This window comes from Pichia kudriavzevii, chromosome 3, assembly GCF_003054445.1.
Source record: "Pichia kudriavzevii chromosome 3, complete sequence".
NCBI classification, from domain to species: Eukaryota; Fungi; Ascomycota; class Pichiomycetes; order Pichiales; family Pichiaceae; genus Pichia; species Pichia kudriavzevii.
The window spans coordinates 402121-424401 of NC_042508.1; the positions used below are offsets into that span (position 1 = coordinate 402121).

Genomic DNA, 22281 nt, shown 5'->3' on the forward strand with positions numbered 1-22281 from the left:
AATAGCACCTTCAAAAATTTTGAACTTTGCTAATACAGCCGGTTTTATTAAGCCATCAATTACCGCGTCTGTTTACTTTTTGCTTTTTAAGGAAACATGGATATTTTTTGCTTCCTCAGCTTTTTAGAGCAAATTTCCCCTAAAGTTCACAAAAAATAAATCAAAATGATCGAACCCAGGATCGAACTGGGGACGTTATGCGTGTTAAGCATATGCCATAACCAACTAGACCATCCGACCTTTTTTCCATTGTAAAATTCTGGTTATATATAGCTTTATAATAAATGTCACAAAAATCATAGTGAACATTTTGAAGTTTTACTCGTAAAGACTAATTTATATTGAACAAAATGATTTTGAAGAATTGATTTAATTAAGTATAAACTCTTTCATGTGGGACTATAGTTTTAGTTACTATTAGTAAGCTTTAACTATGTGTTGCTGTTAAAGTAATATTATTATTGTTTCCAGCGTTCAACATAAAATAAGAGTTGTACTTTTCTTTTGTAGATTCTCAAAATTATCGAACTAAGAAAATAACCCGAGAGTAGCTTGTTCCCCCAAGTCGTCCATGTGATATTATTCGATTCAAAGTATATTGTTTGTTATGCAGACTTATGATTACAGCTGATTGGCGTTGTGATTAGATTTGCTAGAAATTCTCTTACGGCTTTTAGAATAAATAGAAATTCAGAAAACAGAAGTAATGGGAAGAAATTTCAGCCCAAAGGTTCACAGAAGTGCCGTAATTAAAAAATGTTCAAGGTATTTACTCAAATATCTAACCAGATGGACCTGTTTCCTTCAACCTTTTTAATTCTAAACTTTCTTGTTCTTCGTTTGATTAATATTTGTAATTGGAGAGAAAAGGAATTCTTATTATGCTAATATAATTATGAGTAGATTGAAGTTTCTACATATATCGGAAGTCAGTGACATGAATGTATTGAGGGAACTACAATCTCAAAAGCAAAGAATGAAAAGGCGTGTATGTTCGCTCAACAAAGTCACTGTAGGTTTTGTTTGACAACCGCAGAATATTGGAAATCAGCTTCCATACAACAGTTTTCGAAGCCATTTAATAGGTATAACAATAATAATGTATCAGTCGATCTATCTAATCTACAGAAGTAAGACAGTAATATGGAAGGTTTAGTTTATTTAATAGAGTCAAGAACTTAAATGAATAAAAGGCCTTCTACTTAGTCCAGTAGCTCAGAAACAACGATGCTTAAAACTTTCCCCTGAGATCGGAACATGCATCCACTGCACGTCCAATTAGTCTTCCAGCCACACTTTCAGGAGATGGTAAAAACCACTCTTCCACCTCTGTATCGGATTTGGATAAAATCCCAATATCGGCGCCCTTGATAACTTTAGAGACATTTTCAGAATCAAACCAAGAAACGTGTTCCAATTCATCATCCAAATGCACATTGATTTTCCTATCATCTGTTTGCTCTTCACGTAAGATAGCCATACAGCCAATCATTATATTAGCAGGGAATGGCCATGGTTGACTTTCGATTATTTTGACATCTTGAGGCTGGAGTTCCAAACCGGTCTCTTCATAGACCTCTCTCACGCATGCCTGCTCGATAGTTTCACCAGGTTCCATAAACCCAGCAAAGCAAGAGTACATCTTGCTTGTCCATTTTACCAACTTACCTGATGTTTCGTCATTTTTTTCTACAATTTTACCAGGATGTCTTTTGTTGTTTCCTAATAATATTCTGCCAGACGAATCATACAATGCAATAATAACCACCAAATCAGTACGTGGAAATTGTAAATTATTGGAAGTTAGGTTGGCTTCACATCTAGCTGGATCGTCCCATGGCGAATCGTTCAAGCAATATAATCTTGAGCCTAAGTTGACAGCTACTATATGCCCACCACATGCAGGACAGTACCTGTTTTTTGAAATAAAGTCAATAAACATCTTCGAATAAGAGTATGCACTTGCATCTTCATTGGACAGCTGTAAAACCGAAGGCATGCCATTTGTGAATGAATGTCCTGCTGTTTTGACATGTTCAGTTATGTAATTATATAACAAATCAGAATTGGATATATCAATGGAGAAAACAGAAGTTCCAACATTTTCCGATGTTGTTATGCCAGAGTCATCCTGGCCTAGCCAAAATATAGAAACTGCTTTCAATTCTTCGTCTATTTGGGACCACGGAATAACGGTTTTCTCGACGACATGGCTTTCGATATCAATGTTGAATTGTAGCCATTTGTGCAATATATCTTGGAAGATTTCATGGGAATGCACATCTAAATATGAAAGTTTTTTTTGGTTAGCAATGGAGTTGATCAAAACCTCCCGTCTCTTGCTTTGGTTGTCCCTATTGTTGAAGACAATCAACTTCGATTGTGGAAGGGTTTGTTGGAGCTTCCTCATATGTTCGACATTTCTACGTAAGTAACCGAGCCTGCTGATCTGCTTGCTGCACCCAAAGTATATATCTTTCATAGTCTGTTCGGTATAGGAATGTTAAGCTGCGTTAAGCTCGGATTTATTGTAATGACTAAGAAACGTTAGGCTCAATTTATATATCGATAAATCAGGGAAAGTAAAAATGTAATTCCGAGGAAAATCCGGTATTTTCGAACTGTATCGTAGAGGAAAACATTTGTCATAAATGCCTTGGATTGTAATTACATACTTTACACAAACATATATAGATTCTATCGCTAAAAAATAGTGACTACTAGTCATATCTATCACGTTGCAAACGAAAGAGGAAAATTTACTACAGCTTCCTGTAATTCCATAATCATGGGAAAGTACAAGACAAAAAATAAAGAAATAGCTAGATTATAAGGGAAATAGCAAGAAAGAACTAGTGTCTTACAGCCAAATGTCAATACCGATAAGTGGTCTGACATCAAAGTTCTTTGTTTAGGTTGTGTGGTTAGGCTATTTCTGGGGGGCTTGAAATGTGAAACTATTCAAAGATAAATTAATTCACTTCTTTGATACATTCAACAATGGTCAAACAACCAATTTTCCACAACAGGGGTTGGAATTACAGCCAAGCCGGATTATTGTTATTGACGTTAACTTGGGAGTTTTGAACGTTATTCTTCAAGATACTTGGTGATTGTCCATGTTGAGCCTGCGAACTTTGCTGGCCTTGATTATATGGACTCTTGTTCGCACCTTGTTGTTGAGACTGTTGGATTCTATAGGTTTGTTTCAATTGATTATTTGCCTCGATATCAGGGACATGAACAGCTTGGTTCTGCTGTTGTTGTAATAGTGGTTTGATTTGTTGGTCATGAGGGGTCGATTGGTATTGTTGTGCTTGGCCAATTGGTTGACCGATTTGTTGAGTTTGTTGTTGATTTTCGTTTTTTTCTTCGATAGCCTTCTGTTGTTGTTGCTGTTGTTGCTGCTGCTGTTGTTGTTGATTTTGAACAGTGAACTTATAAATAGTCCAGTCAAAGATATAATCGTAAACAAACTTTTCTCTTAAAAACAAATCTCTAAACATCCTTCTCAAATAAATGTAATCAGGCTTATCATCAAATCTTAGAGATCTAACATAATTCAAATAATGTGTGAATTCGATTGGTAGGCCTTTAGCTAATACTTCTGTTGGAATTGCCAGTTTTTTCTCCAAAATACGATCATATTTTTGTCTTTTAGTTGCAGCTTTTAGACCTTGCCAAGGCAATTGACCTTTACAGAAATAAATTAAGACATAACCTAAACTCTCTAAATCATCTCTTCTAGATTGTTCAATACCCATATGAGTATTAATAGAAGCATATCTAGCAGTACCAGTCAAATTTTTATTTTCTCTATAGGGGATATGTAAATGAGTTCTTGGATCTCTAAATTTTTTCGCCAATCCAAAATCAATAACATTGACTTGTGAACCCTTTTTACCTGCACCCATAAGGAAATTATCAGGTTTGATATCTCTATGAATAAAACTTCTTGCATGAATAAATTCAATACGACAAATCAGTTGGTCTGCCAATAGGAGCACTGTCTTTAAGGAGAACTTTCTGTTACAATATCCAAACAAGTCTTCCAACGAAGGGCCCAATAAATCAATAACCATGGCATTGAAGTCGCATTCTGTTCCATACCATCTAATAAAGGGAATACCAACTCCTCCACATAAGGCTTTATAGACCTTAGCTTCATATTCTAGTTGTGGATGTTTTGCCCTGATGCTTTCCAACTTGATTGCAACTTCCTCACCAGAGATGATGTTTGTGCCAAGATAGATATCACCAAATGAACCGGAGCCGATTTTCTTACTCAAACGATACTTTCTTCCGACTCTTAAATCGACATTGACTTGATTAGGATCCATTATAATTCTTTTTTTCTTCAAGTGTTTTATTATTTTTCTAAACTACTTGTTTTCACTCTTTTCCTCTTCTTCTTCCTGAGCTGGCTGGCAAAGGGGACACGTTGTAACTAAAGAAATGAGATGCGGGGCGGGAAAGGGGGGTGAAACAAAGACCGAGAAAATGGAATGGGGGATACTTCTTTGTTTCGGATCCTCTATACGATATGTAAATACCACTAGTGTTGGCTATTTGGAACAAACAACTGTGAGTGTGTTTGAGGGAACAAGTTTAAGTTAAACAGAAACAGATGAAGATCTCAGAATAGTAGCATAAAGGGGAACAAAAGCTGAAAAGGGCTTTTCCACAATAAAGAAAAGTTGATTTTTTTGCGATACAAGTGTTTGCTCACTTTTCTTTGGTATCGAGCGGAAAAAGAAAGAAAAAGAAGAGATTTTTTTTTTGATTTTTTTTTCTTTCGCGAGAAAAATTTAAAGGAATTATAAAAAAATAAAAAATAAAAAATAAAAAAAAATAACAAAAAAAAAATAAAAAAAAAAAAAAAAAATAAAAAATAAAAAATAAAAAAATAAAAAAAATAAAAAAAAAAAAAATAAAAAAAATTTTTTTTATTTTTTTATTTTTATACAATTCAAGCCGCACACACTTTCCTCATACGGCAGAAGAAAAGGAAACGAATTTGTTCTTTGCTGCCTAGAGGGTTTTCTATTCCTCCCTCTTCTAATTGCCTTCAACTCTTTGGTGGTGTCCTTGAATTCATAAACTTATTAGTTGGACATTGCCTAGTTAACTGTTTCTGCAAAGTGGGGGTGAAGTGATGTACAGTAGAATAAACTACATTATTTGAGAAAGATTTCATTTGACACTCCATCATAACACATGTCAGCGCCCTCCTTCTCTTCATTGACTGTAAAGCCTCAAGTAATTCAATTTTGTCTGCTGTCTAGGGGGTTTCCATCCATTACAAATATGTAGCCGATCCATGCATACATAGCGCCATACATTGTCTTGTAGTCGCGGCTTTTCCCCTCTGTAATAGAAAACAAACATTGTCGCCGTTTCTACTGTCACACTCTCTCATACAAAGAGAGACAAAAAGTGTTTATCTGCGTGTTTGTGGGAGTCATCCAGGGAGACACCTCTTCAAAGCCTACATTCCAACCATATCGGGTGTGGGTCTTTTCTTTTTTTAGCAACGTAGAATGAAGATAGATAGATAGATAGATAGATAGAGAGAGAGAGAGAGAGAGAGAGAGGAGAGGGAGAGGAGGGGACCTCTTTTTCACCATTGATATCCGCCGTTTGTTCTACACACCAGCCATTAGAGGGAAACCGTGTTGGAATGCGGTCGAGACCTGCTGCAGCCACGTAGAAACTCTTTGTAGCTCAATGTCCATTACAACCACAAGTACAAACTGTGTGTGTTTATGTACTTTGTTTTGCCTATTTGTAAATTTACATATTTTACCTTCACCTACAATTTAACATTAAAATTAACATTAAAATTAACATTAGAATTAACATTAAAATTAACATTAAAATTAAAATTAAATTAAGAAAATTAAGCTTTCAGTTTGAGTTTGACCTTGTCTGTGTTTTTGTTTTTATTTGTATTTGTATTTGTGCCTGTATTTTTATTTTTATTTTTATTTTTATCCCCCCCAGCAGCCACTTTCCTCTTTTGGAAGCGCACAAAGCTTCCATCAATCTGCTCATTCATTTTTTTTTTTTTTTTTTTTCAAAATGGTTATTTACACTGTATTCCGGAAGCCCTGAATCTCAGTTCATTGCTAGACCTTGCAATGGAAGTCAATGTAAGTTGAAGTTTAAATAGCCTGCTCTTTCCCAGTTGCTATTTTTTGGTCTGCAACGTCTGTAGTTGGTGTTCATCTTTTCATCTTTTCTTTATTCTCCCTTACTCTCCTTTATTCCTTTAGTCCCTTCTTGTGTTTTGCACTTTTGTATTCTTATCTCTTAATACACTCAAATCTCCATATAAATCATGTCCACTGAACAAGTCGAACAAAACGTCCAACAAAAGGTCGAAGATGTCAAGCAAGACATCAACCAAGCAGAACAAAAGGTTGATCAAGCTAAACAAGAAGTCAACCAAGCTGAACAATCCACCGAAAACAAAAATGAACTTGCATCTATTAAGTCTGCTGTAAACAAGGTTGCAGAAGAAGTCAAGGAGGCAGGTGCTGAAGTTCAAAAGGTTGCTGGAGATGTCGTCAACCAAACCAAGGACATCTCGGATAAGGTTCAAAAAACAGGTCCATTCTCAAAGGTTAAGAACTTCTTCAAGAAGCTCTTCTAAATGATCATTTTCTAAACTGCCGATACAATCCGGGTTTTGTGATATTAACTTCCTTTTTTAATGAATGTGCTTTCTTTTTTTTTTAAATCTATTCTCCCTACTAATACTTTAATATAATTTTATAACATAGTTTCTCATCTTCATAATACTCTTTCAATTAATAACTTCATTACTATCTTACAATAACTACAAGTCGTTATTACCACCATCGCCATCTCCATCGCCATCTCCATCTCCATCGCCATCGCCACAACAGCGGTCTTCTCTTTCGCCAAATTTGACCCCCCCATTATCGTATGACCACCCTATAAACCCAACAACGGGCATCACCGTCTCCGTTACTGCCTCTCTCCCGTTTTCACACGGGCAGAATCTCTCATTTGGGAAACGGCTGCAGATTCTGAGACCCCCCCCCCTTGGGGTAAAAAGGGGAAAACGGAACACACGCCCAATTGACGAAAAGGGAAACCCAGAAAATAAGGAAAAAAACAAAAAAAAATCGCCGGGAGTCACGTGACTATCTGCCATTTGTAAGTGTCGTGTCAGCAACCGAAAACAAGGTCGTGTTGGAGGGTAGAGAGTGAGAAATATCATCGATACCTCGTTCGGTATTTGTTTCTCATGAAATTTCACCTCGTTTTCCCAATTTTCCCATTTTCTCAACATTTATTTTATGGATGCAATTGTACCTTGTAAGGGAAAAATCACCCGTTCCAGAGCTTGGCTCCTTTTAAAGAACCTTTTGACCACCTGACACCCATCTCCAACAATGCTGGCCTTCAAGTCTTTCTCCCAAACACGTGGGTTAACAACCACGTCTGCTAGTTTAGCTGCTGCTGTCACTAGAAAATCTTTCAATAAGAAGAGTTCTTATGATAAATCAAAGAATAAGAAAGGTTCTGGTAATGATAAGTCTTTCCAAAACTCACTTTTGTCGAAAAACTACAAAAAGGCAGCAGGAAAGTTTGATAAGCTCTTGATCAAACAACTCTTGACTTTTGAACCGAAAAATAAAGATTTGATTCATAACTCAATTGTTCAATATCCACGCACCTCAATTGCTAAGTTGCATATTGCTGGTTCCTTCAAACAACACCAATACAATGAACTATATTCTCAGCCTGTCACTCTGTTTCGTTCAAGAGAAGACTCAAAATTGCTAGAAATCATTGCAAAAAATGAATCATCCTTGTCTAATAGATACATAGTTAATGGGGCCTCTGGTATTGGTAAGTCAACAATCTTGGCTCATTTCCAATCCTTTGCACTCTCTAAGAACAAGAAGGGCAATAAGAAATTCGAAAATAACTCGATTCTATTCCCAATTTCCAACGCAGAATCTCTAGTTGACGGTTCGAATGATTACAAACTCAACCCAGAAACCAAAAAATATGATCAGCCAATGTACACAAAGGAGTTTTTGAAGAAGTTCAGAAATCTCAATGAATACGCATTATCCCAGATCCCACTATCTAAGGAAATCACTCCAATCACAAGCACCTATAAAACCTCGGTCCACAAAATCCAAGGTACTTTGTTGGACTTTGTGAATTACGTCTTGAAAGCATCAGCAACAGAGGCAAATACCACGTTTGCATTTACAACCATTCTCGATGAGCTCTCTATGCAAGAAAAGTTGCCTGTCTATATGACAATTGATAACTTCTCTGCCTTTATCCAACATGGTATGACTAAATACAGAGATGTCGAGAACAGAAGAATCTATTTCCAGAATTTCACCGTTGCTGACTCTTTACTCAAGTTTGTATCCGGTGAGAAGGTATTCAAGAACGGTGCAGTTATGGTCGCCACCCACGGTAACCATAGGTTGCATAACAATGTTACTTTTGATATAATAACAGGTGATAAATTAATCGAAGATTACGCCTACGAAAAATTCAGAAATCTCGATTATCAGTTGGCTAATAGACTATTACAAAATAATGGTTTGAACAAATTTGAAATCTCGGAATTCTCATTGGAAGAATGTAAGTCTCTTGTCAAACATCTGTTCAAATTCAACCTCATCCATAACGAATACGACTTGGAAAACCAACTACTCACAAAGAGCGAGGACGAAGTTTTTGATAAAATAGCTGCCCAAAAATACATCTTAAGTGGTAACGGTAATCCTAAGCTTCTTATGGATTCCTGTATTTTACAATACGTTTAGAGTATAACTCCACTTTTTATAAAAATCATGTATATATAAATTAAATTCGCATTTTAATTTCTATTGATTTCATACATATATCTACTGTAATATACACTTGTGCTTTTATCTTTGATCAAGTCTCAAATCCATCAGATTGGTAAAATTCATCTTCGTCATCATCATTATCATCATTGCTTCGAGTGTTCACATCTTTTTGCACATCCGGCTTGCTATCAGCCTTCTTGTATGGAGCGTTATTCAGATGATCCTCTTCCGCCCTTCTCTTCTCGGGTACTAGGTGAGCTGGTGGTTGTTGCTTGTGTGGTTGGTGCTGCTGATGATGATGTTGCGGTTGTGCGTGTGGTTGGTTACTGTGACCTGCTTTTTGGACAAAATGTTGTTGCTGTTGCTGTGCTTTTCTCTTCATTGCATCTCGCTCTTCCCATCTAGCCTTGATTTGAGGTTCCATTTCTACAATCTCTTCCTTTGTGACAGAGTCTTCAATAGATTTGAGAATCTTCAAGACGACATTTATGTGATTACCATTGGATTTATCATCTCTGAATCTTAATAACTCCCATTTACCATTAGCTGTTTGCCTACATTCCCCAATTCGACCATTGAATGACTCGCCAGAGTTCTTCATCCTTTCCCACTGTTCATCAGAGACCTCTAAATCATTCCATGCTTCATAATTGTAAAAGGTGTTTCTATACTCACCACCATTTCTTTTGATATTTTCCTCAACCGTTTCATTTTTAAATGGATCATCACCACCTTTCCAAACATAAAGTTTAAATTTGGGTTTCACGTCATAATTCGTGTATTCTCTATTCGGGTCATGCTTCGGTAAATCCTCATCAATAAAAGTCGGGAACTCTAAGCCTATTTTGAAATCAATTGTATTTTCCTCTGCTGGTTTCCATTTAAGTAGTGTAGGATCTGTTCCTGAAATATATGGTGTATCACAGCAAGTTAAGATCAATCCATCTGACACATAAGTTAAATTTTTCATTTCACTGAAAATCTTGTGAATTTTAAATGGTTGTGTCATATTTTTAAAGTCCAATTTGAATACCCAATTTGCACAAGCATCGGGGAATTTCCGACGTAACTCTAAATACGGTGCATGAAATTCATGCTGGGCATGATATAGTCTTTTCCAGAGATTTTTATGCATCACACTCGTCATATCCATAGATAAGCAATCAAATATCAGATATCTTATCTCCTTAACCTTCGTGATTGGGTTAGTTGAATAAACTAGCTCCCCGTCAACAATTGTACCATTGTGGCTCGATTGAAAATCTTTTTTTGATCTTGGAAAGTGGAAGTCTGGTATATGATAGAACTCATTCTCCCGACTAATTAAGAATGTACCTTCCTCGTTGGTCTCAGGATTAACAAGAACAAATAGCAAACAACGTAGACCATCGCTTTTCTCACAAACCAAGTAGTCTTTATTTAGTAAATTGTTAGTCAAGTGCTCCCTTACAAAGGAAACAGGTTGCGATCCAGGAAAGTGATTAGGCCTAGTACGCAAAATCATTGCAACTTGTTGCTTGAGGTATGCTTCCACATCTGGAAGACACCTGGTACCAGGGATATCGGGAACAGACCTATCTGGCATAGTGTTTATAAGTATATGCAAGTAATTCAACCGGGTACCTAACTGAAGTCAAAACAACCAAAATCTTAACCATAAAACACGAACTACATTCATTGTTGAAGCTACAGTGAGTGCACTTTTTTTCTCGCAGGTGCAAAATCATGCACCCGGACTCGTCTTCCGCTCGATGAATTTTTCCATTTTTTTGCTCAATCCTTTTGAGTATGGTCCACCAATTTTCCCACTTTGGTAACCACCAAAAGCTCAGCTGTTTCTTTAATTTTCTCCTCGTTAATACATATTTTTTTCCGTTTTAAAAATTATTATCATTAATTCACGTATCAGACTATAGGGGTATACCTTTAATGATGCCTCAAGATCACTTGGTCGTGCCCAATTCCCCACAAGAACAGGTTTTGGCAGCATCTAAAAAAAGTGATACAGTGATGGACGATCAGATATTTAATAAATCTGAACATTCCAAAACTATGGACGTTGATGATGGTGACATACAGTCAGAAATGTATCTTATAGATAACTTACCTAATAATTCGGACATAGAACAAGGAGAAATAATTGGAGAATGTCCAGGTAGAGATGCTCTTAAAAACCCAACAATAAATGATTCTTTGGATACAATGACAGAAGTTCTAAACGGTGAGGACAATATTATTGGTGACAATGGATATACTAGTGAAATAAAAATAGAAGCAGAAGAAAAAATACCGGAAACCAAGCACCATGAAAACCGAGAAGGAACAAATTTAGAGGAGGGAAGAGATCATGGTAAAGAAAGGAGAAACGATGAACATGGCGAGGAGGAAGAAGCCGAGGATTTACCAGATTCAGATATAGCCTCCTTGGCAGGAATAGATTTGGAACCAGACGCATTTACAAGGCCCAAGAGGAGAACTACAAAAGCTGTGAATTATAAGGAGAAAACAGAAAATGATATCCCAAAGGTGAAATCACATCAACCAGGATACGCAGGAGCAAAACGTGGACGCCGCCCAAAGTCTCAAACTGATTCTATTTCTCCTCCTCCTAGCGCTTCCTCACAGAAAGCTATTCTAACAGCTGCGAATTCTGCAGAATACCATTCAGTGGATGAGGTTGTTCCAATTAATTACCAACCTCCAATAGATAAAAAGAACAGTTTCAACCAAATTCTTGATTTGAAAGGTGCCACAATAGATGAGCATGAAGCCAAATTAGTGACAAAGAGTGGTGTAACAATAAAAAAGGGGGATTGCATTTTCATGATATGTGAACCACCAACAGAACCATTTTACATTGCACTGGTTTTGGGATTCAATAAAAAGGATAAGTCAACGGAGATCAAAGATGTAAGTAATTATACCTTTAGTGTTTGTTGGTTTTATCGCCCAAGAGATTTAAACAGGCGTTTGACTGACACCAGACTAGTTTACGCTTCCTTACATAGGGATGAATGCCCGATAACTAGCTTTAGAGGGTTTGCTACAGTAAAGCACAGAGATGTTATTGAGGATTTAGACGCCTATCGACAACAACCGGACTCCTTTTTCTTTGACAAGTTGTATGATAGATATATGATAAAAATGTATGATATGATTCCAACCATCAAATTATTGCACCTTCCGCCTAATTATTACGAAGCGTTACATAAGAGATTTGAGTATATCTTTGTTGAGGTGGGTAAAGCAGAAGATTTGTTGAGCTCGCCTAAAAATTGTGAAAAATGTTTACAGTGGTGTTCGAATTCAGACTCTATATCGTGCTCCAGTTGTCAAAAATCGTATCATTTGTTATGCTTAGATCCACCAATCTTAACAAAGCCAAAAAGAGGATTTGCCTGGTATTGTGCTGCATGCAATAGAAAGCTGGAGGAAAAGCTAGCTCAAAATAGAGGGAGAATGCTTGAAAGTGCTCAGCCATCCCAGATCATAAAGGCCGAAGAGCGTGCTTTATTTTCATCAAATCATGAAGGAAAGGAAGAAGAGAAAGAAGGGAAGATAAAACAAGCAGAGCCAGTTGATTGCCAAGAAATCGATTCAAGTTCTTTGAGATATGAACAAATGGCCAGAAAATTCTTAGAGGCTGATAAGGGTTTGTCTCTAGAGCAACGACGAGCAATTGAAGAGTGGCCGTACCGATACTTAGGTGTGCACGCCAAATTCGAGGACGCATTGGATTTACAGGATCGTCCTTACGCACGTGCGGCTTCAAGGTTGGGCTCAAAATATCAGTGCACTTCAGTAACTGAGTGGTACGATCATAAAGTTCAGTATTATGATAGTAAAACCAGTTCTGTTGGTCATAATAATAAAAGACTCAAAAAGTATTATAATCGGAGTAAAAGGTTGACAACACCACTTTTACCGGAAGACACACTACTAGAGGACAAAAAGTACCCCGTCCCCGAAGAATACAAAGACTTAAAACCAAAGGATTATCCGGGATGGTTACAGCCTAAACCTAAGGGATACATTGAAAGAGGAGGTGATGAAACTAGTGAGCTTTTATGGGTAATGCCCGATGAAGGTATGGGTGATATGGTAGAACAGTATATCAAAGATTGTGCGGGGGTTGCTACTAGACTTAAGCTAACAAGTACGACAACCCCAAATTTTATTGATGCGATTCTATTGATTTTGATGAGACATGACTACAAGCCTGAGGAATCTATGGAAGATGTTTCCAAGTTAACGCGAGAATCACTCAAGGAACCCACATTCAGTGACGAAGAAATTAAGAGGTTTGAGGATTCTGTTCGTATTCATGGTAGTGAACTTTATCCTGTTTTCAAGGATGTTAAAACACAACCTTCATCAATGGTAGTGAGATTCTACTATCTTTGGAAAAAAACCAAAAGTGGCCATGAAATCTGGGACAACTACCCAGGCAGAGCCAAAAATAGATTTAAAACTACAAAGAAAACCGGTTTTGATCTAGAGAATCCGGATGATGATGGTACCTACTTGAACTCCAAAATTAACAAAACACACGTTAAAATGAAGTGTATGTTTTGTGAGGCTTACCATAGTTCACAATGGTTCAGGGCCCCTGGTGCTGTGTTAGACGAACAAAATAAGTTATGCGAAGCATTCTGTTATAGATGTGCCAAGCTGTGGCGAAAGTACGCAGCAAAATGGGAGAATCCAATTGAGTTGATCAAGAACCAAGAAAAGAAGAGTGGTTACGCCAACAAAAAAAGGATTGAGTCTGCATTGATAGAAGAGGCTAATCTTGTTGTGAAGGCCCGAGAAAACTACAAAATGTCTCCTATCAAGATAACTCAAAAACTGAAAAAGTTAAAAACTACAGATCCCGATCTTGATTACAATTATTTGGGATCGGAGTCTGCAAAAAAAGGTAGAAAAGTTAGGTCTAAAAATATGTCTAATAAAGCCAGCAAAATGACTAACCGAAATTCTGACACGAAGAATCAAAATAAGAAAGAAAAAAGCACAAAGGTTAGCTCCTTAACTGGGAAAAAGAAAAGAGCAGCAGAGGATGATGATCTATCCAATGTTGATGTGAAATCAGAGGGTGTAGACAAAATCAAAAAAAGGAAATACACAAGAAGAAAGCCAAAAGAGAAAGGGTTAAAATTTGTCTACAATTCTGGCGACGAATCCTTGTCTGACAAAAGGAAAGCTAAACGTGTTTACGAGGAATTGGATTTATTTCCAAAAATTTCAGATTTAAAGAAAGAGTTGGAAGTTGCAGAGAATCAACTTGAGGAAAACAACAACGGTGGATTATTCAATGCATTTTTAGATATGAAACTAAGGGAAAGAATTGAATCGTTGAGAAAAGAGTTAGACGAACTTGTTCCTAGAAGCTACGAAAATATACCTGTTGAAGTAAAGACTACAAGTAATAGCAAGAAAACAACTAAAGATACAGACCTCAGTAAGAAATATGTTCGCAGAAGAGTTTACCTCTCAAAGACCGCTGTACCAGGTAGCGGTGTTTTTGAAACACCACCAATTCAATTAGTTGAAAATATAGAACCGCCTAAAGGAAAGTTCTCGTTTCAAAATGAGGACCTACCCAAAGCTTTAGAGCAAAAAGTGTCACTATTGCCTCCTAAGGTGGAAGATTATGGAGCGAGCTTTCAAAGCCAGCCAATGTTGCCTCCAGACACATTAGTGAAAGCCCAAGAAGCACCAGAATCAAACTCTTCTAATGGTACCACAGATGAGAATGTGTCTTTGGGATCACCCCACCCTTTAGTTATTAAGGAAGTGGACAGTAATGGCCGCACTATGAAACCAGTGAAATCAGTAAGTAATGAAACCAGCATTTCTCCAGCCAAAACGAAAGAGCCAATATCTGCAATCTCTTCACTTGTGTCCAAACTAGTATTTCCGTTTATTGAAAATAAAGACACAGTAAGCAAAAATATGATTAAAAGGTATCTTTCTAAATTTGACATTTTCAATCCCTTGTTGGCATCTGAAACTTACGTTTCTCCTATTTACCAAATGAGGTCTTCGAGTAGAGAACTACACTCAATGTGGAAGACATATCAAAGTAGTAGGAAATCTCGAGGAAGGGCCAATAAACAGTTTATTCCACTTTTTGACTATGATAAGAGACCGTGTTGTGTGTGCAGAGAAATGGCTGATATTTCTACAATGCTAATATGCTCTAACTGTGGTTTAAATGTTCATGCGACTTGTTACGGTATTAGTTTACCAGACGATATTGCCAAGAAAGCCGGCGAATATAATTGGCATTGTGATCCATGCTCTAATGACTTACACCCACTAGCATCAACCCAGTATCTATGCCTATTATGTAATTCACGTGAATCAAATATGGATCAGGCAATAAAAGGTGATCCAATCTCAATTCCCGATGCATTGAAACGAACTGTTGAAGGCAGATGGTGTCATGTGACCTGTTCTTTGTTAAGTGACAAAATTAAGTATGGATCAAAATCACTACAGCCAGTTTATGGCACACCAGCTTCAGGTGTCCAAAATATCTTTCAGACATGTGAAGTTTGTATGTGCAATGGAGGTGTAATTGCTACATGCGAGGTATGTTCTAAGAAAACACATGTCACATGTGCATTAGATTATGGCTGGAAACTGGGCTTTAAGATAGCCAGATGCATTGATATTGATGGTGGTAACATAATAGAGCTGAAAGACAAAAAGATTATTGGTAAGCTAGTTCCTTCATTTTATTGTGATGATCATATCAGACTATCAGAGTCATCAGAGTTCCCAACCCTGTACTCATTGAATGATCTTGGAAGGGACATTGCTAAAGAATCTGTCGAATTCAAAACGTTGATTGAGTTGTATGCCACAGATGAAAGGAAACAGGTTGATTTTATTTGTAATGGAAAGTTACGTAGGCACGCCTTTGATGATATGGCTGCTGCGTTTGACGAATTAGCAAAGAGGACAACTGCCGATAATACTGATACAGAGTCTAAACAATGTAGCAGATGCTCAAGGACCTCTAGTTTAGCGTGGTATCCCAATTCTGACCATAACAATACTACTCCGATAGTTTGTCATAGCTGTCATTTTTCTTCAGATTCTGACGAAACAAGATCAGGCGTTCCCGACTTGAGTAATGTCAATACTAAGAAATTCGATTATTCCGTCTATGGTTGTTAACGGTATGCTTGAAAACCCCTACAAACACACTACCTGACACTCAGAAATCCTTGATCCAAAATATCTAGAAGACTATTTACTGTTACATAATGTATAATTTACAAAAAATACCATTCTAAAAATGCCCACGAAGAAGTATCTCCTCTATTCTTTGGATTTCTTCCAACGAATCAGCAGCCTCCAAATCGTTTTCAAGTTTCTTACGATCATCCTCTGTTAACCCTGCTACTTCAGCACTCTCTTGTTTTGGCGTCACCTTACCATGTGAACGAACAGAAAGAACGGAATTGACCAAATCGCTATTTTCGTCATACGTACTTTTGGCATGTGATCTTTCACTTTCCTTCACCCTTTCAAAGTCCAGAACTTGTAATGTAGGAAACCTCCAAATACACCAGCTCCTGTAATGCTTATTCTTGGTAACAGGATTGCCCGTTAAATATAGTGCACGTAGATTTTTAATTTCAGTAAGTTCTTCAAGATCTGATAGATACAATATTTCATTGAAAGTAACTGAGAGTACCTCCAAATTTACAAGTGTCGTTAAACCCGAAATTGTTCGAATATGGTTACCGCTCAGGATTAGTGTATCCAACCGAAGCAAGCGTGGAAAAGCAGGAATATTAGAAAGGTGATTTTGGGAAATATCAATAACAGAGTTGATATCCGATGATTCTAGAATACCAATCGCATCCAAGGACGTCAATTCAAGGTTTCGTAGAGAAAGAGTCCGTTTCTTGAGGGGAGATATGAATGAGTCTGCTTCAATTAAAATGGTTTGTGTGAGTCTCATCGCTATTGACAGAAGGGTCTTGTTGTTGAAGCAAATTTTGGCAATAGAAAGAGGTTCATTTTTTTTTTTGAGTTTATTGTGAGATCCAAAATTTTTAGAAGCTTTGTTGAACCGTGATTTTCGGTAATTTTTTTTTAAGCGTACAAGTGTATATAGCTCAAAAAGTACAGTTTTATACACATAAAGTTAACATTGTATATACATGTAAAATAAGGAATATGTTCGAAAAGAATGGGTTGTTTATTCTTCCAAAGATAACTTCGATTTTTGAGAAGGTAAAATTTTGCCGTTTCCAGGCTCGTACTTCATTTTGGTCATTTTATATAGTTGTTCTTTATCTTCCGGTGTTAACAAATCGACAGTTTCATTAGGTCCAACAAACTCAAAATCACCAAAACCAAATGCACGGTCAGATATATTATCAAGAACATAAAGTTGCATTCTAATGTATCTTACTACAGCCTCCAATTTGACAATATCGATGTTCTTGTCACCATTAAAAATGTTTCTCCAGACAGCTGCTGCCAATACGTCATCACTTTTTTGGGCTAGCGCTTCATCCAAGGAGAAAATCATACCAAGCATCTGAGAGTGGAAATCTTTCATATAAGTGTCTCTAATTTGACCACTCAAAACGTTCATTTCTTCACTTAGACGTAACTCGATATCTTTGAACAGCTTATCAACCAGTTTCTGTTGGTAGTTTTTTCCCACTTTGAATGGCATGGCACGCATCCGTACATAGAGTAACCAGACATGCAAGTTGGTGATTTGAAACCACATTGCAAATGTTCTTGGTAATCCCAACGTTTCGTACCAGAACTTGGCACTCTCACTCAAAGGCTCATCTGCAAACTGCAATCCCTGATCTTTACACATGTAGTAATATTTGGAACCTCCAATAGTTCCGGCACGAACATTATCCATATCGATGTGGAAGAGTGAAACAAATGTTTCACCAAATGCCTTTTTCCACTGGGGGACCTTAAATCCTTCCTTCTCGTATGCTGGCTTCTCAAGTTTGTTCTTAGCCTTAATATCCCTATTTGGAAGCTCTGGGTTCTCGATTTTTGGTAATTGCGATTCCTTTGCAAGGTCTTCAGGGGATGGTGTTTTGTTGACCATTTCAGCATAGTGTCTTAAAGCAGCAAGGCCGTACCTTGCACGCACACTTCTACTAACATAAGCCGAATTCCTTGCTGTACTGGTTAACATCTTTCCCTTGTTTGTTACGAGAAAGTTATGGTGAAAGTCAACAGTTGAAAAGAGAAAAAGCTTTGAGCTTTTCAGTTTTCCACAATGCATGAAAACAGCAAAGAGGAAAAGATTACAGCGAAGTGGTGACTTTCTCCTTGCAGTGCAAAAGGTGAGTGGATCCCCCTTGTAGTGCCGTCAACTATCACTACTTCTTTTGAGCATGGGATGATGTACAACATATTGGGTTTTTCAGTAATTCACATAATACATAATAATATACAGGTATACAGATCAAACAAAGCCCGTCTAGTGCTGTCCTCTCTTTTTGTTGGTACGACTGAACTTTGAAGCACCAGTGCGTCCTCCTCGTGTTCTTCCACGACCAGCCTTTCTCGTTTCAGCAAGTTTTGGACCCTGGTAATGTGAATGTCCTAGCTTCTCAATTGCAGAACTGTTGACCCAGTAGACCATGTTCTCTTCTCGGATAGTCTGTTGGACATCTTTGAGCTTTCCAAGAGCTTTCGTAATTAAGCCTTCACGAAGTTTACTGTCATCTCCAGAGACAGGAAACTGAAACTTATCTACCATCGAGGTAACTACATCTAGCTCCCGACCATCTTCACCATTTGGACCTTCATTGATGTTTCCATTAGCGTCGTATCCATCAACAGTTTCAATGCGCAGCCTTTTACTACGGGTATTAATCCCACCAGTAACTTCTTTGATATCTTCACCGTCATCTTCTCTTCTGCGCCTAGCACTTCTTCTTGTCCTCATTGAGCGTGTTGCCGGCTCATCATCCTTATCAGAATCTTTTTCTGAATTAACACTAGGAACATACTTATATTCAGATTCATCAATATCAGCATCCAAAGTTTGTTCCTCTTGTTTCACCGGTTTAGTTTCTACTTTTTCAGAGGTTCCCTTCCCCTTTTTGAGATCATCAATGTATTGATGCAGCTTAACTTGCAATTCGTTGCCGTTCAAAAATCTCTTACGTGCTTTGAAGCTAGAGATAACACGGTCTTTACAATCGTTCAGTTCCTTTTTCAATGCCCGTTCTCTGATACCCCGGTCATTTAACGATGCAATCAAGAGATCAAAATCTTCAACCTCATCAATGTATACCCAGTCAAGTTCAGTTTCGAGAAAGTCGCTACCTTCTTCTTCACGTTTTCTCTTCAAGTTGGAGCCGTCACCGTCAATAAGGCGTTTGCTATCAATGCTATTTGAACCTTGGATCCATACACGTCCCATCAAGTATGTTTCTGAATCATATTCACTATCGCTTTCGTGACCTTTTGCTTCAGTCTTTATGTCACCCAGTTCAGCATCATCGTCTTCGTCATGATCATTTTCTGCCTCCCCTTCATCATCGTCATCATCTTTTCCACCTCCAAGATTGGGTAAGCCATTTCTTTCAAACCACCAATATCTGTTCCAAAACCTATCCTTACCCAAGAATCTAATTCTTTGGCTATTTAATTCGACTAAGGTTTTATCAATCTCATTTTTCTGTTTCTTCATATCTTCGACTTCTTTTATCAAATTGGTTCTGGTGTTGAGAATTGCCAAAAACTCTGGGTGGCCTGCAGCAACCGCTTTTTCTAACGCACTTGGCTCTGGTGGTAGGGTGTTTTGGACAGGTCTGCCACCTTTGTTTCTACTTTCTATAAATTTTTCTTTTTCATCTTCAGTTTTCAACATCTCGAGTTCATGATCCTCAATACGCTGTTTGATTTCACGGACGTCTATAGATCTTAGAGTATCAAGTACGTCTTTGTTAGCATTGTGTGCACTTTCGACTTTATTTTTCATTTCTTTTTGAAGCTCAAATTTCTCACGTCTTAATGAAGCAGCTTTTTCAACAACAAAATCAGTGTGATTTCTCACAATGTTACCGTTCAAAAGAATATTCATCAAGATTGATAGAATGGTGACCCTCCTAACGGGATTGAGATCTTCGAAGAAGTGTTTTTCTAACAAATCGGGTGTAGGCATTTCATCAATAGGACACAAAATTTCATATGTCTTAACAATCTCCGGCTTGAATTCCGGAATAAATTCTGTTATAGAAAAGACTCCCAATAAAACAATTAACCAATTGCCATTCTTGAAATCTCTTTTCTGACAACGTTCACGCCAGGATATTTTTTTATAGTTGAGAACAGCATATGCGTTGTGGTTGATTTCTTCATCTTCGTCCTCAGCATAACTTTCGTCACTGTCATCATTATCGTGCTCCGCATCATTATTATTGCCCTCATGATCATCCTCATCATAGTCTTCTTCATCATTCTCATTTCTCATTTCACTATCACTGTCTTCTGGTCCATTATCGTGTACTCCATTCAAAGCCACTGTACCGGATCTTCCATCCTTAAGCTTTACAAGTTGGTCCCTTTTGACTCTCTTTTCCTTTTCCCGCTCACGTTCTTTTTCAATTGTTTTTTTCTTTTGCTTCAATTCTCTCTCCTTGTTCTTGATTTCCGTTTCGATATCAACAGGAAGCGTGACATCTAACTGGCCATCTTTATTAATGATTCCCGAAAGCAAGCTACAGAAAATTTCTAATAATAAAGGACACTTTTTCTTAGAATCTTTCCACTGTAAGGCATTTAAAAAATCATCAAAGGTAAAAGTATCAATAATAAAAGCCTCATGGAACATGTTGATAAACATCCATACTTCAAATACATCAGACATGGATGTTGGACACTCATCATAATTAAATGGTAGGGTCTCAAAATCTTGGAGTTTCTTCCAACTAGGCCTTTGCAGGTTTTCCTGAAGAGGCAATAGTAGATCGTCAACTATTTGGGGTTTATGCGACTTCTTTTCGGGTTGTTGCTCGTTCTGTGATTTGTCAGCTGAATTTTCGCCCACAGGAGTTGATGCCTTGGATTTACTTTGTCCCTTTACCTCACTATTGGTAGAGCTTTTGGATTGAGGAGCAGGCGCAATGCTAATGTAGGACGCCGAATTATTACCATTTTCGGCCATTGAATCAATCAAGTTGATACCCTTTCGAATAGCCTCCTGTTTAGCAATCTGATAAATCCTTCTATTCGAAATCTTGATACTTTTGAAAAATCTTTGACATTTTTCGTAGTGCCAAACCTTGATTCTCTTGATCTGCACATAATGAAATGGATCAGATTCCGGATAATTCTCCTTAAGTGAAAATTGACGAGTGGTGATTATAAAATGTGTATTATTAGGATCAAATTTATCAGTTATTGTAACGCCGGTAAATTTGAATAGCCTTAAAACTTTATCTCTTGCGGGATCATCTGATTTTAAATCTTCAAAATATGCAGTTGTGCGCTTTAGAATTTGATACCAATGTTGACACCACTTCTGATACAGTTCATCTATTGCAGGGGGGGTCTCTTTTAAATTCTCGAAGATCGTGTGTGAAAAGCCCCTGGTTGATTTCATCACAGTATCGATAGAACTTGAGTTCTTAGACTCGGACAGCGCTTCTTCACTATGATCCCCATCAGCACTATCGTTTAAGATGGAACTCTTTTTATTGCTATTGATAGAGCCTGTAGTATCAAACTTTTTCAATTCTCTAGGCCACTCTAAAGAGATTTTGTACTTCTTGGCAATATCTTCACGAATAACCCAGGGTGAACCTAATTTAGAAGATCTAGCCAAACTCACCTTAAGGAATGTTTTAACATAAGCCTTGGTGAACTTGTTCCTCTCCCGGTAAATCTTGGAAGGGTTTTCGATATCAATTTCACCTTTGTCTTTTCCAAGTGCTATCCTGTAACTAATGAACGGAGATCTTATAACACCTTCTGAATCCATCCTAGAATTAAAGACAACCTTCTCCTTAATTATTCCTTGAACCCTATTTCCAGATTCTTGTTTGACTACAACTTTATCGCCCGGAAAAAAATCATCTTTGAACTTTGTGTAGACTTGGTCAACTAACATATCTATCCTGGGAACAGTGGAAAATGAAACATGGCGCAAAATAGGTTCTTTTACTGGCTCTGGAAAATGCTTCTGCATACTGACCAACTCCTCTTGTTCTACCTCCAAAGCTTCAAAAAAAGTTAAATTGGAATTTCCACTTGTTTCACAAACAAACTTTTTAATATTGTAAAATGACATTCGATCCAAGTATTTTTCGTATTCTAGAAACCATTCACCGGTTTCTGGAATCCACCAAACGGGGGTAGATGGATCTATATCACTGGGTAGTTTCGCCGGAGGAACAAACTTGATCTGTTT

General features: G+C 37.4%; 9 protein-coding genes and 1 non-coding gene across 10 annotated transcripts; 3 read left to right on the forward strand and 7 right to left on the reverse strand.

Moving 5' to 3' along the window:
- Positions 1-166: 166 nt before the first annotated feature.
- On the reverse strand, positions 167-240 carry C5L36_0Ctrna5V. The gene has a single exon. It is a non-coding gene; the product is annotated as a tRNA-Val (tRNA).
- Positions 241-1231: 991 nt separating this feature from the next.
- On the reverse strand, positions 1232-2482 carry C5L36_0C01910 (uncharacterized protein; the record flags this gene model as incomplete). Its single annotated transcript, XM_029465862.1, has 1 exon — positions 1232-2482. One exon carries the CDS (start codon positions 2480-2482, stop codon positions 1232-1234), a length of 1251 nt encoding a protein of 416 aa, XP_029321722.1.
- Positions 2483-3038: 556 nt separating this feature from the next.
- C5L36_0C01920 (uncharacterized protein) lies at positions 3039-4340 on the reverse strand (the record flags this gene model as incomplete). Its single annotated transcript, XM_029465863.1, has 1 exon — positions 3039-4340. The coding sequence occupies one exon, from the start codon at positions 4338-4340 to the stop codon at positions 3039-3041; it is 1302 nt and encodes a 433-aa protein (XP_029321723.1).
- A 2000-nt stretch (positions 4341-6340) lies between these two features.
- C5L36_0C01925 (uncharacterized protein) lies at positions 6341-6655 on the forward strand (the record flags this gene model as incomplete). The annotated part of the gene is made up of 1 exon (XM_029465864.1): positions 6341-6655. The coding sequence occupies one exon, from the start codon at positions 6341-6343 to the stop codon at positions 6653-6655; it is 315 nt and encodes a 104-aa protein (XP_029321724.1).
- Positions 6656-7424: 769 nt separating this feature from the next.
- C5L36_0C01930 (uncharacterized protein) lies at positions 7425-8828 on the forward strand (the record flags this gene model as incomplete). The annotated part of the gene is made up of 1 exon (XM_029465865.1): positions 7425-8828. The coding sequence occupies one exon, from the start codon at positions 7425-7427 to the stop codon at positions 8826-8828; it is 1404 nt and encodes a 467-aa protein (XP_029321725.1).
- Positions 8829-8943: 115 nt separating this feature from the next.
- Positions 8944-10440, reverse strand: C5L36_0C01940 (uncharacterized protein; the record flags this gene model as incomplete). Its single annotated transcript, XM_029465866.1, has 1 exon — positions 8944-10440. One exon carries the CDS (start codon positions 10438-10440, stop codon positions 8944-8946), a length of 1497 nt encoding a protein of 498 aa, XP_029321726.1.
- Positions 10441-10784: 344 nt separating this feature from the next.
- C5L36_0C01950 (uncharacterized protein) lies at positions 10785-16043 on the forward strand (the record flags this gene model as incomplete). Its single annotated transcript, XM_029465867.1, has 1 exon — positions 10785-16043. One exon carries the CDS (start codon positions 10785-10787, stop codon positions 16041-16043), a length of 5259 nt encoding a protein of 1752 aa, XP_029321727.1.
- Positions 16044-16158: 115 nt separating this feature from the next.
- C5L36_0C01960 (uncharacterized protein) lies at positions 16159-16836 on the reverse strand (the record flags this gene model as incomplete). Its single annotated transcript, XM_029465868.1, has 1 exon — positions 16159-16836. The coding sequence occupies one exon, from the start codon at positions 16834-16836 to the stop codon at positions 16159-16161; it is 678 nt and encodes a 225-aa protein (XP_029321728.1).
- Positions 16837-17076: 240 nt separating this feature from the next.
- Positions 17077-18141, reverse strand: C5L36_0C01970 (uncharacterized protein; the record flags this gene model as incomplete). The annotated part of the gene is made up of 1 exon (XM_029465869.1): positions 17077-18141. The coding sequence occupies one exon, from the start codon at positions 18139-18141 to the stop codon at positions 17077-17079; it is 1065 nt and encodes a 354-aa protein (XP_029321729.1).
- Positions 18142-18339: 198 nt separating this feature from the next.
- On the reverse strand, positions 18340-22161 carry C5L36_0C01980 (uncharacterized protein; the record flags this gene model as incomplete). Its single annotated transcript, XM_029465870.1, has 1 exon — positions 18340-22161. One exon carries the CDS (start codon positions 22159-22161, stop codon positions 18340-18342), a length of 3822 nt encoding a protein of 1273 aa, XP_029321730.1.
- Between the last annotated feature and the right edge of the window lie 120 nt (positions 22162-22281).